This window comes from Enhydra lutris, unplaced genomic scaffold, assembly GCF_002288905.1.
Source record: "Enhydra lutris kenyoni isolate GAN:26980312 unplaced genomic scaffold, ASM228890v2 scaffoldscaffold27, whole genome shotgun sequence".
NCBI lineage: Eukaryota > Metazoa > Chordata > Mammalia > Carnivora > Mustelidae > Enhydra > Enhydra lutris.
Genome location: NW_019154111.1, coordinates 5,989,858 through 6,009,312, shown reverse-complemented (window position 1 = coordinate 6,009,312; position 19,455 = coordinate 5,989,858). Strand labels below are relative to the sequence as shown.

Here is a 19,455-nt window from a genome sequence, read left to right as displayed (position 1 = left end):
TAGCACCAAACAAAAGTGGTCCTAGTTGGGATTTTATTTCAGTTCTTCCCCCCATAATTGTGTTGGGAAACAGTGATCCTTCTGCTCCAATTTCATTACTGCTGCCTCCCTATCCCTTTCTTCTCTCTAGGCCAGAAAAAGAAACAGTTACTAATTTGGGGACTGTAGCTGATTTAGGAACAACTTTAATCCCATTAAATTTCTGCTCACATTCTACAGTATTAAATGTTGTCACTAGAGAAATGCAGAAGATGAAGGATTTTAAAGGTCATCTGGTTCAGCCCCAAGGCTTTGGAGTAAACCCTCCCACAAACGTCTTTGTGTCCTATGACGTCACTGCCTTGCTTTCAATACCCTCCAATACCAGCCCCAAATATCAGTCCATAGGGCAGCAGGAAGTCATAGATTTGCAGGATGGCTTTGGTTTTAAAGAGACTATTGCAATGTCCCTATAAATCAGGGTGACTGTCTCAGTGTCCCTGATGCAGTTCTTCTGGTTTATTCTTAATGTTACGGCGCCCTTCCTGCCAGGAGCTGCTTTCACCCTTGAAATGGTCTTGCTTTAGACGACTTGTTACGTGGCCATGCTCCCTAAGCACACAGGCATTTATAACATGCACTCCAAGTGTCAGTTCCAAAGACATGGACACGCATAGCACCCATCTGTCCTTTTTTCCATTCTTACCTAGCACATGCCCTCTGGTGTGACCATGCACGTCTGATGATCGCCTCCTCCCTTGTTGAATGCTTGTTCCTGCCTCTGAGTTTCCTAATGTTCCTCTCCCTTCCTGAATGTTCTCCTGCCCCACCACTTATGTAAATCTTACCCATCCTTCAAACTGTGCTTAAGCCCCACTGCTATGAAGCCGCCTCTGTCTACCTCAACCCACACTGATTCCTCCCTTCTCTTAACTTCTACCCGTGACATTTGCTTTGCTAAAATAAGGTAAGGAGGGAAAGACACATCTTTGGTAATGGACTCACTCCTCCTCTGAATGCTCTGCCTATACATTGCTTAGAAACCTGCGGGTAGTACCTGGTCCTGGCAATTTGGTCCTTATCTCAACAGGCTGGCTATCTTCAAAGGTGCTTCATTAAAAAGAATGAGAATATGATGCATAATCCATTTGCACATGCTTTTTTCTTACCAAATGGTTGTTCAGCTAAGAAAGCTGCAAACAGAACATTTAAACTGGAGGCTCTCTCAGAGATTAACTTGCCTAACCTCTTACCCAAAGCCGATGTGCACCCCTCCCCCCCACACACAGCAGCCTTGAAAGATGGCCATCCGACTTGCTGGTAAACACATCATTTCAGCCTGTCTCTCTAGAAACCTTGATCCTTTGCTGGATAGCTCTGGTTGTTAAAGTTCTTCCTTGTAATAGAGTATTTCTCAAAGTTAAGTCTGTGGACCATCTGCACCGTAGTTATTTGAGGTGCTTCCTAAAATTGCCGATTCCCAAGTCCAGCTCCAGCATATTGAATCAGCATTTGGAGCAAGGAGAGAAACAGTCATCTACATTGTTAACAGGTTTCCCAGGTGATATTTATGATCCGTGTGAGATTCGCTGCTAGAGTCAGTGGATTCTATATCGAGAATTCAGCTCTACCTTCCTAATGACAGAGAGCAAGACCCTCCCCTCTTCTTCAAGGCAGGTCTTTCAACACTGGAAGAGGTCAGTTCTCTACCTCCCTTCATTAATACTCTTCGGCAACCCAGGTTATTTCACTCTTACTCCTACTACAAAGTTCCCTACCCTGAACCAAGTTGAGCACACTTCTCCCGGTCTTTCCCTTCCTGCCAATGTCCCCCTTCCCCTGCCAAATATGATGCCCAAATTGAGAGAGAGAGAGCTAGATTTGTAATGCTTTCACTACACGCTGACAATTTTCTGAAGTACAGTTGACTCTTGGACAGTGTGGGGGTTCGGGGCACCAACCTCTTGTGCAGCCACAAACCCACATATAACTTCTGACTCCCTAAAACTTAACTACTATAGCCTGCCCTTGACTGGAAGCCTTACTGATAACATAAACATTCGACTAACACATATTTTGTATGCTATGCACTGGATGCTTATGATACAGTAAGTTGTAGAAAATAGTTTTAAAAAATCATAAGAGACAGGGCACCTGGGTGGCTCAGTGGGTTAAAGCCTCTGCCTTCGGCTCAGGTCATGATCCCAGGGTTCTGGGATTGAGCACAGCATAGGGCTCTCTGCTCAGCGGGGAGCCTGCTTCCTCCTCTCTCTCTGCTTGCCTCTCTGCCTACTTGTGATCTGTTTGTCAAATAAATAAATAAAATCTTTTAAAAAATCGTAAGAGAAAATAATTTACTGTAGTTATAGTACTATCCTGTATTTATCAGAAATATTTCACATATAAGTGGACCTTATGGTTCACACCCATGTTGTTCAAGTGTCAGCTGTTTTATCAATTTACACTCCAATGAGCTGACAGTGAGAATACCCATTTTGGCTTAAACTAACCTCCAGGTATTGTCATTCTGTAAATCTTTGCTAATTTAATGGGCACATGACCTTGACTCCTTATAGTTGTTTTATTTTGGGTGCCTTCAAAAATTTGTTTCATATATATATTGGGATTGGTAGTTCTTTTGAGAATTGTCTGCTTCTCTCTTTTCTGTTTTTGTTGTTGTTGTTTTAATTTTTAACTCATTGTGTCAGTTGCAGTGGCAAGTAAATCCTTTCAATGCATTATCTCCTGTAATGTTCCAAACACTCCCCCCACTCTGTAGGTGAAGAAACTGAGCCTTCAGGAGCCTATAATGAGAAAACACAGAACTTCTGCTTCGTCACTGATTCATCCCTTCTTTCATCAACCTTTTTTTTTTTTGGAGGAGAGCTCTTTACCTTCCAGACGCTTTGCTAAGAGAGGTAATATGTGGCTGACCCTAAAAGACTACCAGAAAAGGATCAAAGGGAATAATTTGGAAATAATGCAGAACTCCTAAACAGTAGCAGCAGAAATCGTTCAAAAGCATATATATAAGTAAAATTGGTTTTCCTTTTTTCCTTTTTTCCATTTTATATTATCTGATGTCCCAAGACCAGTGTTTTTGCAATTAACTGAGATCCTAAAGTTAATTCATTATTTATAGCATTTCAGTCCAAGTAGCTGAGCAGCTCTTGGTTTTTGGTTAATTCAATCAAAGTTTATGCAATTATACTTTAATTCAAAATACATATGCATAATGTTGAAATCCTGATATTGAAATCAATTGAATTTACAAGATTAAGAGAAATGCAAACAACCAAGTACAGATCTGAGTTGGAAGCAAAATTCAAAATAATTTTATCCTACTCTCTTTTTCTAAGAAGGTAACCAGTGCCCAAAGGACAGGAGTTCTCAGTATCACACAGTGAGTTCTGAGATTCAAATGGAGACCCTGTACAGCTGGGCCTTTCACTGATCTCTATTCCTAACTTCACTCAAGCAAACCCTGGTCCTCTCAACTCTTATGAAGGTTTCCCAAAAAAACCTGTAAACCAGTCATCAGAACAGCTAATGCAATTTTTAAAGTTTTGTTCCTCCAGCTCTGCAATTCCAGCCAGACTGATCAAAGTGCTTGAAGGCTATATTCTTCTAAAAGCTTTAGCGGAAACTCAATTTCTTCCTTATTAGTCATTGACAGAAACATATTCATTTGTAATTCCAAAGCCCTGTATTTTGCCCCAAATCTTTCTTTCATGTAATAAACAAACATAATGAAAGAGAGAAAAAAAATGTATTAGATGCCATTTAGGAGGCCCATTTCCCCAAATACAAAGAAACTCGTTTTTTCTTTCTTCTTTACTATTCTAGGTTTCCTGTTACTCTCTTTTCAAACCAATAATTTTGAATTACACAAAAATTTTAAGTTCACTTTCTCAACAATAAAATTTTAGTTCCTCACAACTTAATGCCTGGCAACCGTGCTCTTTTCACAGAACATAAAGACAACCTTGACATTTAAGCTGATGGTTCTAAATGAGGATACAAAGCAAATTTTAAAAAGCATGGGCTCTTCCAATGTATTTGTTAACTGTCCAGTTTCTAGAACTTTATCCTCCACGTTTGATCCGAATTATAGGCACACCCTGGAGATACCGTGGGTTCCGTTCCAGACCACTGCCATAAAGTATCACAATAAAAGGAGTCAAATGAATTTTTTTGCTTCCCAATGCATCGGAAAATTATTATTTACACTATTCTGTCGTCTATTAAGTGTGCAATGCCATTACGTCAAAGAAAAAAAAAAAGGACAGGCCTTAATTAAAAAATACTTCATCACTACAAGCGCTAACTATTACCTTGGCTCTCCACCAGTCATATTCACCGATCACAGATGACCATAACAGACAACAATCAGAGTTGGAAATATCACGAGAATTCCCAAAATGTGGCGCAGACACAAAGTCAGCAAATGCTGTTGGAAAAAATGGCGCAGGGGCAGGGTTGCTACAAACCTTTAATCTGTTAAACAAACAAACAAACAAAAAACCCACAGTGTCTACAAACTAAAGGACCTATGCCTGTATTTGCGGCCGGCGCCCAAGGCCAAACCCGTGGGTCACCCTGTGCTCACACTCCCCCCTCTACAAGCGAGTCACCCCCTCCCACGGTTACGGTTCCTCCACACAGAGACCTCTCCCCACGCACACACCCCGTCCAGAAGCAAACACTCATGCACCTTCACCCTCTCCCCTCCCCCCGACACACAAATCCAAACCAACCCTGGGAGTCATCAGGAAGCAGCACCTTCTACCAAACTGAACCTGCAGAGCCAAGCCCTGAGGCCATTAAAACCGACCCCTTGAAATCCACGTTGACTGGCCACTGTCTCACAAGGGACAGGCTCTTTCAAACCTCTCTTTGGAGATTCGGGCAAGGTGGCCTCCGTGCTGCCCGCAGACGCAACATGGCAGCCTTCCCCAGGACAGGTGAGGGCCCAGAGGTCTGAGGAGCACACTCACTGCAAATCTGACTTGGCAGTTCTCCTCTCCCAGGTAACACAGGTCTCCTGAGACGTTGGTCTCCAGCCACAGGTGCTCTCCGTTCACGGCATTCTCCTGGAAGGAAAAGACCCACCTGATTTCAGTTTTCTTTCCAGGCGTAAAGGGGCGAGAGCTCAAATTTGGGTTTTTGGAGGCAAGAAAGTAAGGGCACCCACAGGGTTTAAGCACTTCTCATTTTACCCCTGAAAATATGACCGGTGCGTGTCCTATCAAAATTTAGAAATAGAACAGGTCTTTGGTAAAATTTTGTCTAAGCCATCACTAAAACAGACATGAGGCCTATGAAAGCTTTATCCATAAGCTGTGATAATCTGTGAAACATATATTAAACAAATAAAGAAAAATCCCTCAAATTGTTCAATGTAAGGTCGTATTTATCCAGGCCCAACACTGCAGATTCCATGACAATTGAGACCAAAATCCTATTAAAAGTTGCCTTTACTTAGCAAATGAGTTAAGAAGGAGGACAGTGGTATTAACGCACTTTAGAGACTGTTTGAAGACATATTTATATCAGTAATGGGTAAATTATGTTCTAAGGCAGAAGCTTCTTAAAACTTACTTTTAAGTCACTGTGTACTCAAAGCGTAATAAATTACTACTAATTCACACTTTCCCTACTTCAGCAGGGCTTTCACCCATATAACATTAAGTTTCTCAAATTGAATGATTTTCCTGCTTCTATAAATGGTCACATCTGATTGCAAACAGAGGTGCTGTGATGGGTGATATGAAACATCCATTCAGGAATGTATAACGTTTCGTTGGGGTGGGGGGGAGTGTAATGCTTCTTAAACAGGACGACGAATAGGATTGCACATTCCTTCTGGCACACTACCTTAGAAACCTGAGGGATTTGTGTATCAATTGTGTATTTTTTGCTCATTTGCTTGAAAAGGACTCTAAGCTATTAAGGAAAGCACTGGACTCGGTTAACCACAAAGAGATGAAGTTTACTGATCTTGGAGGAAAAGTGTTTTTGTTTGTATCTGGTTCATCCGTGGGGCATGCCATGGATTTTTTTTTTTTTCCATGGGAGATGTTATAGACTGAACTGTGACTCCCCCCAAGTTCATATGTTGAATGTTCATATGTTCCTCAGTATCTGAGGATGAAGCCTTTTAGAGGTAATTAGGTCATGTGGGTGGTGCCCTTATGATTGGGATTAGTGCCCTAATAAGAAGAGACATGAGAGGGATCGTTTTCTCTTTCCATACATACACTGAGGAAAGGTCATGTGAAGACAGAGTGAGAAGGCGTCGCAAGCCAGGCCATCTACAAGCCAGGAAGTGGGTTCTTACCAGGAACTAAAACTACCAGTGCCTTGATCCTGGAGTTCCCAGTCTCGAGAACTGTGAGAAATAAATTCCTGTTGTTTAACCTACCCAATCTATGTATTTTGTTAAATGACTTCAATAAGGAGCTTTATAGAATAGCCAAATAATTTAGAAGTCCATCTTACACGAGACCTTAATAATAACTGACTCCAGAAATGTCCACATGACTGCCCTGTGAATCCCAAAGCTCAACATGAAGTTGCAGAAACATATACCGAAGAGAAACTGAAAAAAATACAAAGTGTCATCTATTTCTTAAAATAAACGTATTTCTTCAGATTCTAGTACAATACCTTCCCTTTCAGAGCCTGTAGGCTCAAATGATTTTCAGACAAGAATAACTAGAGGTTATAGATACTTCACCATCTGAGAAGGGTGACACCAACTCTTAGAAGAGTGAGAGTGAGGGGCAGGAGAAATTTCATGAGTTCGGCAGATATTCAGCGATCAGAAACAATGCACAGGGAGACTCTAAGGCGGGGGTGGGGGGCATCCTATGCATGTCTCAGAGTCCTTCAAAAACCATTCCAAGAAGAAAAGCAATGCTAATGAGAATCATGACCGTCCATGTCAAGGGGTGACTGAACATCTTTTCACCAAGACTTTTTCTTCTCTATTGGTCACTTTTCCCTGTAGAAAGTCATGTTCATTTTTTTTTCATGGAAGTCAATGGAAAATGGGGTTCACCTCACAGTCAATCTTGCAGAAAAACAACAGAAGCAAGAGAAGAAGAGCTATAGGTTTAGACCCGAAAAATTTTCAGGTAGGAATGGATGAGGACAGTATACATATTTATTTTTCTTGTAAATGCATACATATATACATATATATGTGAATATATACACTCACACACATACATATACGTGTGTGTGTGTGTGTATCCTTTGTTAGGTATCTTAAAGAAACTGATCCCCACAATCTAAAACAGTCTATTATGAGAACTTGATATCCAACTTTCATTTACAGCCATTTATAGAATGAGATCTCTTTTCATTCTGTTGTTCTTTAATTCATTCAATAAACATTTATTCCACACCACTGGTGCCAGGCACTGGGTTAGTGTGGTAATGCACGACATAAAATCTACCAGAGAATATGAAAACTGAACCCATAATTACAGCATCATATATTAGGGAAACCAAAAGAGCAAAGTTCCTACCAACAGTTTTAAAAAGTGAAGAATAAAATGTTGCAGTGGATAAAATGGTCAAAAACCACTGATAATAAATACAAAACTGATAAACCTTGAGTTAGATTCAGGCATAGAAGGGTCATTGGGATTTGCTAACCTCATTCTTGAGTGGAGATCTGATTAGTCTTTCTAATCACAAAGGGAAGAAAGAAAAAAAGACAAGAAGCTTCCTGCCACAGTGGTTCTGACCCACTGGGTCTCAAATTTGACTGATCATTAAAATGAACTGGTAAGTTTTTAAGAATACCTGGGTACCATCCCCAGAGAGTTTATTTTAACTAATGTGAGGTGAAACCTGGACACCATGAGTTTTCAACATTCTTAAGTGACTCATGTACAGAGTCTGAGACCCCATAATCCAGCAGACCCTGCCCTACCCCCTCAAGTTAATAGATTCTAGAACTTGTCTATGACTAATCTATTAAATCTGATACTTTTCTGTCCTTGTACAGTCACCAGAGAAGAAGGTAAAAGAGGAAGAGAGAGGAGGAGACATTAAGGTAGCCCAGAGAGATTTTAAGGAGAGAGACAGGAAACCACAGATAGTGAGAAGGCTCAAAGTTAACAAGACAGATCCAGGGGATAAGGGAAAAGTCTTCAATGCACAAGCCTTTAAAGAAGCAACAGAATAAATGAGAATGTTTATATACTTAATAGTAATCTTACGTTAGGAATGTACCTAAAGAAATAACCCTAATGGAATAAAAACCATTTATATCAAGAAGTTTATTTCTACCGTGTATAATCAAAAATTGGAAACATCACAAATGCCCCGTGGAGAAGAATGTTTGGTAGAATAATACATGAAACAGAGTATTATAAAGTCATCAAGAAGTGACAATTATGAAGATTGGCCATATGGAAAACTACATGATGTAAAGTCAAATAAAAATAAATTTCAAAATTACCTGTATATTACAATCACAACTCCGAATATAAATAGGAGCTGAAAAAACTGTATTTGTAGCTTGATTTCTGGATCCACACATCCCTGTTAGTTATTTCTACTTGTTCTCCTTTCCTGGAAAAGTTCAAGAATGAGTTTTCTTTATTTGCTGCCCCCACTTCCTTTCCACCGCATTGTTTCTCGAACCCAGCTCATCAGTCTTGCTTCCTTCTCATTCCACCGTAACTATTTTTGTGAAGATCATCAGTGACTTTACATGGCTCAATCCAATAGCCACTTCTCAGTCTTTATCGTAATCAACAGCTTTTGATACAAGTGATCATTCCCTTCTTTTAGGGACGCCTGCTTCCTGGAAACACTATACTCCTTTTTTTTTTTTTTTTAAATTGCACCTCAATGGCCACCCCATCACAATCTTCTTTTCTGGACCTTTCCTGTAATCCCAAACTCTAAACAGCAGAGTGTTCCACAGCTCATTCCCAGATCTTCTCTCTTCCCCAGCCACCTCCAGTCCTAGGTTATTTGCTTTTAGTTCTCGTGACTTTAGATTCCATCAATTAATTGTCGTCTCCCAAATTATTCATACAGTACAAACCTCCTCTTTGAACTTCAGACTCATTAAAACAAAACAAAACAAAACAAAACAAACTGCCCTCTCAATATCTCTACTTGAAACCAACAAGCATCTCAAAATTTTAGCCTCAACTCAGTCTGTGGTATACTCCTTAAATCTACTCTTACTTCAAATGCGGTTTCCATTCTTAGAGCTGGAAATATTTTCTAAAAACTTTGGGGTCGTTTTAGATCTCCTTTTCCCACTCCTGTCCATCTACTAATGTTACTGACTCCAGTTTCAAAATGGGCATGAAACTCAATTACTTACCACTTCAACCGCCACCACCTGATCCTCCATAATCTTTGGCTTGGAATGCCCATATACCCCCTAACTGGTGTCCCTGCCTCAGTCTTGCCTCCCCATGGTCTATTCTTCAGAGAGCAATGAAAGTAATTGCTTTAAAATGTAAATTTGACCAAGCCACTGATAGGCTTGAAATTCCTCAAAGGCTATCCATGAACTTGGAAGAATGCAAAGCTTTTACTATCTAGTCCCTGGGTGCCTCCCTTACTTCCTATCCCTCTGTAACCTCATTTCCTGTCCTGGTTACCTCATCTTCTATCATACTCTGTCTGAGTCAATGACTTGCAGTCACACTAGGCTCCTTGCTATTTATTTCCTCAAGCTGGCTAAAGAAGCTTCACATCAAGTCCTTCGAATTGGCTATTCCTATTCCCTTGACTAATAATTGCTTACATGAGATAACTACATTGTGCCTCCCTCTTTTTTTTTTTTTAAAGGTCTCTGTTCAAATGTCCCTATATCAAAGGCTGTTCACTGCATATGCTGCTTAGTCTATCCAAATTGTTTACTCCTCTCTAATTTCTATTCACTTACTGGTCATCAGATCCAGTGTTACTCCTTCCAAGAAGCCATCACTCGCCCCAAAGTCTAAGTGAAGTTATTTGTTAGTTTCTCTCATAAAACTGTGTTCCCTTCCAATAACCTTTCTCCATTGGTAATTATCCATTCATTGGAATGATCCTTTGATTAATGTTTCCTCATATATGAGATTCTAAGCTCCACGAGAACACTGAATGTTTAGAACTTCACTTAGTGCCTGGAAAATAATGACAAATAAATTTTGGGACTTGAAAAGATGAAAGACTAAGAATCAATGAATAAATGAATCCATGCACATTTTTGTTATATGCAACTCCCAAGGGGGTAGAAAGGCATAATAATTTTTATCTGTCCATTAGTCTAGAGTCATAAACTGTGAGAAATAAACATGGTGCCTAATAAGAAACAGGACAGTCTTCTAAAATCACAAACAGAAGAAAAGCTTTTTTTAAAAAAAAAAGTCATGCAAAAAAAAGAGATGAAGCATACCTCTTACTAGACTGCATTTTTCCCATGCCTCATCCTTTTCTTGCACATCTGTCTTGTCTGATACCTAATAAAATACATTTATAGTAACATTACCCAAAAGAGAAATCTGGCCTTTGCCCTCAGCTCTGCAAAGGTCATCTAAGTGCTGGGAATGTCCTGCCTGATAAGAGTATATGTTTACCTCGGGGCCTTGAGCCATGCCAGATAGTCTAAGACAACTGTGACTTATGGTGAGGCTTAGAGCCATATATCAGCTCAGCCTCCAGAGGGGCTAGAGATTAAGTTCAGCCATGCAGGAATCAACCATGTCTACATGACCAAACCACAACTAATACACTAGACATCAAGGTTCAGATCTATTGGCAATATGCCACACATGCTGTCACACAAAGTTGCTAGGAGAGGTTAGCACTGTCCACAAATCCACTGCGAGAGAATAACGGAAAGCTCAACCTGTGAAACTCTCCTGGACTCTGTACCATATACCTGTCCCCTTGGTAGATTTGAATCTGTATCCTTTCACTGCAATAGGCCACAAATGTGTATATAATAGCTTTCAGTAAATTCTGTGAGTCCTTCTAGTGACTCATCAAACATTTTGAGTATGATCTTGGGGATGCCCAAACCTTCAACTGATGTCAGAAGTGAAGATGGTCTTGGGGACTCCTGAATTCTGCATAAAGGTATCCAGCTGGGGTTGCATTCACACAAGAAGAGAACAGACAAATGAACCACTGTGGTTTTCTTCTTACATTTCTGATTCATCCTTCTCTAGCTCAATATTAATAAACATGAGATAGACTTTTCACATACCAGCTATATGATCTTGGGCCTAACTTCCCTAAACTTTATTTAACTCACCACTAAATTGCAGAAATAACTGTACTTCACTCACAAGATCATAGTGATACTTAAATGTGAAAAATGCATAATGTCCAATGCCTTGCACACAATTAGAATAGGTGTTCGATGTCATTTCTACTATTGTTATTGTGGTTACATTTGTGAAACTGAATAAAGGACGTCTCATTTAAAATGGAGTCAGGAGGTCAGATGGGGGAGCTGTCACACTCTACGACTCATCATTAATTGCAGACCCCCAACAGGAAGAGACTTACTTTGCATTCCCAATACGAAGACTATTTTACTACTTCAGCAAGAGGAAAAGAATTTCTCCTTGATGCCCAACAAGCTCAGCCAATAAGAAAATACCTCAGCCAATGAGAAACCATCACCTCCCTGAACTCATGCTTTCCTCCAATGGACTTCCATTTAAAGCAGCCCCTCCCACACTCCTCCTTTTCTCTATAATGTTTCTTTCCTTGGATGTCCAGATCAAAGGTAGTGTCATAGCTTGCATGTCCCAAACTATAATTCCTCAGCTAATCCCAAATAATCCTACTTTGCTGGTAAAATAACTGGCAGTTTTACTTTTAAGGTGGACACTCTCCAGTTTTCCTTCCTTTCTAACCCACAGATGTTGGTATTATCTAAGTTTTTTTCCTTGGTCTTTGTACCAAGACTACTAACCTTTCACCCAAATTATTTTTTTCTTCTTCCTGGACATACAGCTAGACCTTATTACCCAGCCTTCCTTGCAACTAGGTATGGCCGTGTGACCAAGATCTAACCAATGGAACATAAGCATGAGTGACATGTATGGTTTTTAGACTTGGCCCATCAAAACCTCCCACATGCTTCCTCCACGCTCTTTTCCCACACTGGATACTTGAAAAGCCAACCTTGGGGATGATTTCAGAAGCCATCTGGTGAAGATGTAAGAGCAACTGTTTGGGGCATTGAATAACTATGTGAAATAGAGCCCACCTCCCACTCAGCCTACCTGGAACAGTCCTTGTCTGTTACATGAGGGAGAAATATACTTCTCTTCCATGGTGATTGTATGTTTGAGTATCCTATTTATTGCAGCCTAGTCTACACCAACTAACACAGACCTTATATTTTTGTCTGGATTTCCTTTCATTATCTACATCCACCCCAAGTTACTTATCATATACTGAAGAACATGTCTAACCTGAGTGCTGGTTTCTTCTGCTCTGAACTCTAATTCTGACTTTCTCTCTGATATTTTACAATGCTGCAAAATTAATTCCCTTAGAACATAACAACAGTTTTGCCTCTCTCTTGCTCAGGATGCTTAAATGATGTTCTATTATTTATAAAATGAAATCCAAATTTAATCTCACACACTAGACCTTCCACTGACACCAATTTGTCCATCCTTAACCTTCCTTGTATTCACCTTTGCACATTTTCCTCCTTCATCACTCTTCCCTAAATATAGCCATAGCCTCCCTTTTTGGTGCCATGTTTTTTGTTTATTCCATTCTCCCCACCCAGGAATCTCTTTCTCCTCTACACATCCACCTTGAAATACCATCTCAAACAATATACAACTCAGAGTATCCATCTGTGCCAGGCCAAAAAAATAATAATAGTTCTCCCATTTCTAAATGAAGATAACATTTCTTCTGTATCTGTGAGTACTGAGACAAGTCTTTATAGATATACATATGCTTATATAGATGGATCTGTATAAAGATGGATCTAGCCACCTAAGAGTAGAGCTCCATCTAGGTATAGATTTGTAGATACAGATATGATTCCTTGCTCTCAAGTTCTACTGAAGTCCTAGTAATGGTTATAGTTAAAAGGATATGTGTGTGTATTGGTGGGAAGGGTTTATAGACTTTGAATAACACAGAATGCACTGACACTAGAGGCAAATCATTTACACAAAAGGAAGACACTTGCTTATATAAATGTTTTGAAACAGTAGGGAAGTTATAAAGACGCATCTCATGTAAATGTCCTTACAAATTTGGAAAGGGAAAGAACTCTAAACTGTCTCTCCCTGAAAATCTTCATGATGATAATAGGTAGAATTTGTCTAGGATAGTTTAACAAGGATAGTTTAGCCAAGAAGCATGTGGCTATTGAGAACTTGAAATGTGGTTCCCACTAATTGAGATGTCCTGTCACTGTGAAATTCACAGCCGACTTTGAATACTCAGTGTGGGGGGAAAAAAAAGAATGCAAACCTCCTCACTGGTAGTTTTTATACTGATTACATATTGAGATGGTAATTTTTTTATGTATTTGAACAAAACATGGTACTAAAATTAAAATTACATATTTATTTTTATTTTTCTCAATGTGACTACTAGAAAATTAAGAATTATTTTATGGCTCACATCTATTGCTTATTGGGCAGTATTAGCTCAATCACTTGCTTAGAGGCAGAAGCTTAGCCCCAGAGAGACACTTCTCCATGACCTGTGAAACTGTGGGATTCTACGATCTCTCACAATAGCCAGTGTGACTTAAAATTCTTACAATTTGGTGAACTAAAAGACTATAAGGGTGCACGAAATCATGCTTGATCTGCCCCCACTATTAACACGGCAGACCAGTGCCAGGACATTCACTGATTTATAGCTGGTTAGCTCCTCTTGACCTCTCCGCCATCAGATACCTTGATCAACCCGACTGAACAGTTTTTGAAATGGGGATGGGAGTGAGGAAAGGTTGAGGTGAGAGTCACTGTCGGGGACAACACCCAGACCTGAAGGTACAAGAGCTTAGATCTGAAGGCACAGGTTTGCTAGGACCTGCCCCCTGATATAAGACTGAAATGAGAACATGCTTATGCACGCCAACCATACACACCTGCCTCCTCCTGGCGCTTCATTCAACGTTTCTAAAGATAAGATGACCTAGTTTCATAACCCAGTTTAAACCAATCCCGCATGAAGATTGTCCACGTAATCTTGTCCCTGAACCAAGTGGTAGGGTGGTGTATAACTGTGTTATGTTTCTACCTACCTAGGAGAAAGCACTTCTTTTCTTAGCATTGTCAACTAGAGGAAAGAAAATATGGTCTGGATTTAAAAATCTGGCTTTGTTTGTGTTGAACTTATTTTCCATAGCCCTCAGGATTGGCGGAAATTTTCCAAGGGGGGAGGAAAAAAATGAACTGAAATTAAAATCGACGTTAAAACCAACATGCCCTTTAAGAGAGATCTGGATGGCTTTTCCACCACTGCTTTGAAAGTTGTTTTAGGCAGTGTAAGGGACAAAAACAAATTATAAAACAGTGGAGACAGAGTGAGACCCACCTCCTTGCCCCCTGCTATCATACTAAAAAGAGAGAAGAAATCTCTAAGTACAAATTAAGTCCCCACCGTAGAATCAGGCATGCGACATTTAAGAGAAGACACACATTATCTGTACAACAGACATACTTCTGAAGGAGCTAACTCACTCTAAACCGGAAACCTGGATTCCAGCCCAGGAGATAGGATTTTTTTTTTCTTTTTGAGTATTACTCCTTTTCTGGCAACTTAGCCTGTTTTCCCCAAAACTGGCTTGCCCAGCATGTGTGGCTTGGTGTCCATGGGAGCAGCTCCTGAAAGTTGTCACCATGAAGGTGAAGAGGGGAAGAGTGGGGAGGAAGGAGAGCAGACCGTCGCTGTGCTCTAAGACTTACACAATGCATCATACTAGGAAAGAGAGTTTAAAAGAGTTACCTGGGATTCATATAGCATAAACCCATTTATTTTCCAAAGGCAGCTTTGGACTCTTTGTCTACCAATCCTTTCAGGAACTGGAGATTACCTGAGGCTGGTCAACTCCCAGTGAAATATCCCCTTCTCACTGATTGAACAGAAAGCTGCAATCAGTTTGTCCCCCGACATCTACAGCCAGAGAGCAGGTAGGCCTGTGATGCTGTGCTCTCCATCATGAAGAAGAAAAACCAAGCAGAAAACACTGTCCCTCCCTTCAAGGAGCCTGAAATCCAGCTGAGGACCTAGAATAAGAAAGCAACTAAAAACTGCTAATTTGGTTCTAAGGTTTATAAGACAGTGAACCATGGGGAGAGGTACTGTGAGGAAACAAAGCAAAAAGTGGGTAAGATAAACAGGACTGGTTCAGTTGAAAAGATGAACATGACCCGGCACAGAGCAAGGGCGGAAATGTCTATAGGACACAGCAATTGCCACTTGTGTCTACTATTGTCACTAGAAGCCTCAGGCGCCACGGTAAAGACTGATCAGGCCACTCTTTGGACATCAACATTGAGGGTTCCATCCGGGATGTACATGGAGGGACAGGCATTTGCTCAGGACGCAGGAGGGACTGTTCATGACGAGTCACCAAGAAAATGAGATCAAGTGAGACAGAGAATCTGATAAGTCATAACTATTTGAGTAAATCACAGCAAGAGAGAAGTTCCGGGACTTTGAGGAACAGCTAAAAATAAGAGAGAGATAATACACATCACTAAGTAGGGAAACAAGAATATGAAGATGAGAATATGAATACTTTAAGGGCGTTATTAAGTCTGCGTACCCAACACGTCAAACCAACTCCTACTCTAGTATACCTGGCCCAAGGACACAGGTGCCAAGTCTAGGCTCACCAAATCAGTACCCTTCGGTGTCTCAGCACCCCCACTAGCCAGCTGCTTCCCCAAGGTCCTTTGCACAAAGATACTTAGGAAACAGTTGCGCCCCTTTCTGAAGACTTTCGCATGAAGTCAAAACAGGACCGCTTTGGGATTCTACAATAAATAGAAATGTAGGGACTAAGCTTTTAATCCCAGTGTTTAATTCTACACTGATTTGTCTTACAACTTCACATGCACCATGAAGAGCCTCTGTATCTGTTTTTTCACTGGTGAAATGCAGAGAGGGGGAGTGACATAAGTCAGGGGGTCAGAGTCCTAGAGGCCTTTGAGATGACCCTCCACCCCCCTAAACCCTCCCTCTCATTTGAGAGACACATACAAGGCTCCAAACCAAGATCAGTAAATAGAAAGTGTGAATAAATGAAGATTGATCATTTCAATGCTTTTAGTCCAGGAGAGTGGGCTGGTGGAGGGGGAGAGGCAGTCCTGCTGTTCTTCTACAGGGGGCCGGGCGGGGGGGTGGGATGAGGGAATGGCAGAGGCTGGTCAAGCCAGTGGCCTGGGCTTACCCTTGAAGCAGAACACAGAAAATCCTGGTTCAGCAGCTTGTACAGATCAGCAAACTAAGGTGACATAAATGAAAATGGCGAAAAGCCCATTTGTTAGGAAAAGCCAAAAATTTTGAAGCAAGGGCAAGTTTTGGGGGGGGGGACTCTAAAATGTTTTTAGCCATCTGCTTCTTCCTCTCTTCTGAGAAAAATGTTTTACATGGTCCTAATAAGGAACTGTAGTGTTGGTCACTGTTTGGCTTCGGTTCACTAACAGCAGTATCAGCCCACAGTTAATTTTTCTTTTCAGAGTCATATCTTTATAGTTCCTTGCACGTCAGATCTTCAAATATGCCCTCAGATGGACTGTCTTCAGAGGAGGCTCTCAGCATTCCCTCCATTGTTAAACATCCCCACAGCGCTTCCTGACACACCATCATTTCCCTGGGGCGCCATGACAGGGCGCCCACAATCAAAGGAGAGGGAGGAAGAAAGAACTTAGTCCTCACTTGTTCTTCCCCTGCTATGTAGTACAGCCTTCCACCACCAGCCCAAAATACCATTCTGATGAAATATTAGAGTGCCTACATCTCTACAGGAATCAGAAAATAATACCTTCTTGCCAAGCTTCGGCTGAAACAGGACACTTCTTTTTAAAAGCCGTTTCTGATAACTATTTCCACTGTCAAACAGCAGTGGATCGTCCTTCCTGGAGCTCCGTGACTCGGGGCCCCTCCATTCCAGGGGTCCACACCTATGTTCTTGCTGTTGACTTCTGGTCTCCAACTGCTTCCCAAACTCCTTGAAGGCAGAAACCCCATCTTCCTCCCCTCAGGATCCCAAGGAACCAAGGCAGGCTCTAGCACAAAGCAGGGACTCAAATGTGGGATGAATTCATTAATTCATCCCACATTTGATGAATTCATCCCTAATTTTCATCCCGAATAGGAATGAATTCATCCCTAATTTTCTTTCTGATTAAAAAAAAATGGCAGGCTGCGCTGTTTACAAAACCCTTTGACACTTGCTGCCACGTTTGATTCTAATAACACCGAGGAAGTCCCCCTCAGGCAGGGGCCACAATTGTCTCCGTCTATCGATGAGGACACTCAGACTGAAAAAAATCAAGTGACTTGACTAATATCACACAAGGAACAAAAGGATTTAACAACTTTTTCTATATCAACGATTTAAATTCTCCCTCATTAGGGTCCTACTACTTTAGGTCAGAGGATTGTTTTGGCATCACAAACATTAAATTCACCAGTTTGGGTCCCTGAGTTGCATCATTTTCATCACTGGACCCTGAATGCCTCTCTTTGATCTTATTTATCTACTTGTTTATCCATTTAATTCTTTTTAATTACATAAACACTGGTGTGGATAGATTCTACTTTCCATTACGGTTTAAGAGTTTATCAAGGAACAGTCCTGGAATCAAGGGGAAGACCAGGAAGGGAGCTTTCTTCCTGAGCACCAGTGCAGCATGTGCCGCCGGGCCTACCACAGCATTCTCAAGCCTCTCATCGAGGAAGAAGCTGCATCCCAGCTGAGCCCAATCTTCTGCCAGGTGCTTCATGAAGGTAGGCAGCATACCATGGCATGGGTCCAGAATGTCAAGTAAGAATGTCACTAAGTGTGTGCTTGGGAGAGAGGAAGAATTGTTTTAATATAAAAGGACATTAAATCATGACTTATGGACTAAAAAAATATTTTAATTTAAAAAAAAAGAAAGAAAAACCTCTTTTCCGACCCTGCCATGCTCTTTCATATGGGAGAATATGGATTATCCCCCACTATTCAGCTCAACTACCACTGCTAAACAAGAACCACTCTCAAGACCAGAGCGGCGGAATTGTAGGGAAGTCCTCCTCTACCTTCATGCTGCTCCCTACATTCATTCCTCCAGGAAAGGACAAAGTTTTTCAGTTCACAGTGATCAATGTCTTTGACCAAGAACCCGACTTGCTGAGGACCCTCATAAATGTATTCTGATTAATTTAAGAAGTTCAGAATGCAATCTTCAGCTCAAGTTTCTATAGATGTCTTTTGGTTAAAATTGGCGACTATACCCAACCCACTGATGCCAGACCCATCTACCTTTGTATTGGAGACAGAAATATATCAGATGGGAGGGCATGAAGTCCCTAAAATGTAAAATGAAATCATCTCCTGTCAGGGAAAAACGAACAAACAAACAAAAAATAAAAAAAAACAAGCTTCTTAAAGGAAAAGAAGGCAGTCTGAACTGAGGAGACTAAGCTTAGATGACACAAAGTTGCTAAGGGTAGGCTCTACTCATCGTCAAGTGGGCAAGAACAATAAAGCATGTGCCCAGAGTTACTTCCGATCTCACAGCTGCAAACCCAGGCAGCAGTGCCTCCAATGATTCATGGCGTTTTTATTTTAATCTGAAACACATCCGATTTCGTACACAGGAGCTATGTTGCTGGAGGATTGAGAAGGGAACTATGGTTTAGGCGTCTGAAGATGCGTCAGTGAGCAATATTGGAAATGAGTAAGTCTTGCTTTGTAGCCACAGGGATCCTGACAATGAGAGAGACACACATGCAATTGAATGACGTTGAAATGAAGAAGCCAACACCTACGCTCCAGTCCAGAGTCGCTCTGGGCTCCTTCGCCGGGCCGTTTGCCATGGGGAGGCTGAGGGCATGTGCGGGAACCAGGTGCTGTAGGCCTGCCCGGGAGATGGCTTTCCTGCAGCCAGAAGGAAAACAAAACAAAACAAAAAACAAAACAAAACGAAACAAACAAAAAAAACACACAAAGAAAAAAACAACATCAGAAGGTCATACACAGTAAAAAATCTCCCCAGGGTAAAAACAACACCTGCGTTAGTCTTCCACATGCAAAACCCTTTGCAAATGTATTAGAATCTATGTCTCTGAAGTACATGGCCAAGGCCGGGTGGTGGGGGGCAGGTCTCAAAAGACAGGGAGGTTGAGGGACCCCGGACCCCTTTGGGGGTAGCACTGCTTCAGAGATAGAAATTAAAATATAAGCCCCTATTCAGGGACAGGGCAGAATGCAGGTCTGTTTACCAAAAAGAAAAA

General features: G+C 41.1%; 1 protein-coding gene across 1 annotated transcript in view; it reads right to left on the bottom strand.

The window, feature by feature from the left end:
* LOC111151963 (diacylglycerol kinase iota) overlaps positions 1 to 19,455 on the bottom strand; it is a 432,202-nt gene that overhangs the window by 262,415 nt on the left and 150,332 nt on the right. The window contains exons 2-3 of the mRNA XM_022510212.1: positions 18,991 to 19,099; positions 4,977 to 5,072 (exon numbers count right to left, since the gene is read on the bottom strand). Of these exons, the coding sequence (XP_022365920.1) occupies positions 4,977 to 5,072; positions 18,991 to 19,099 (205 nt within the window). The remainder of the gene's footprint in view (positions 1 to 4,976; positions 5,073 to 18,990; positions 19,100 to 19,455) is intronic.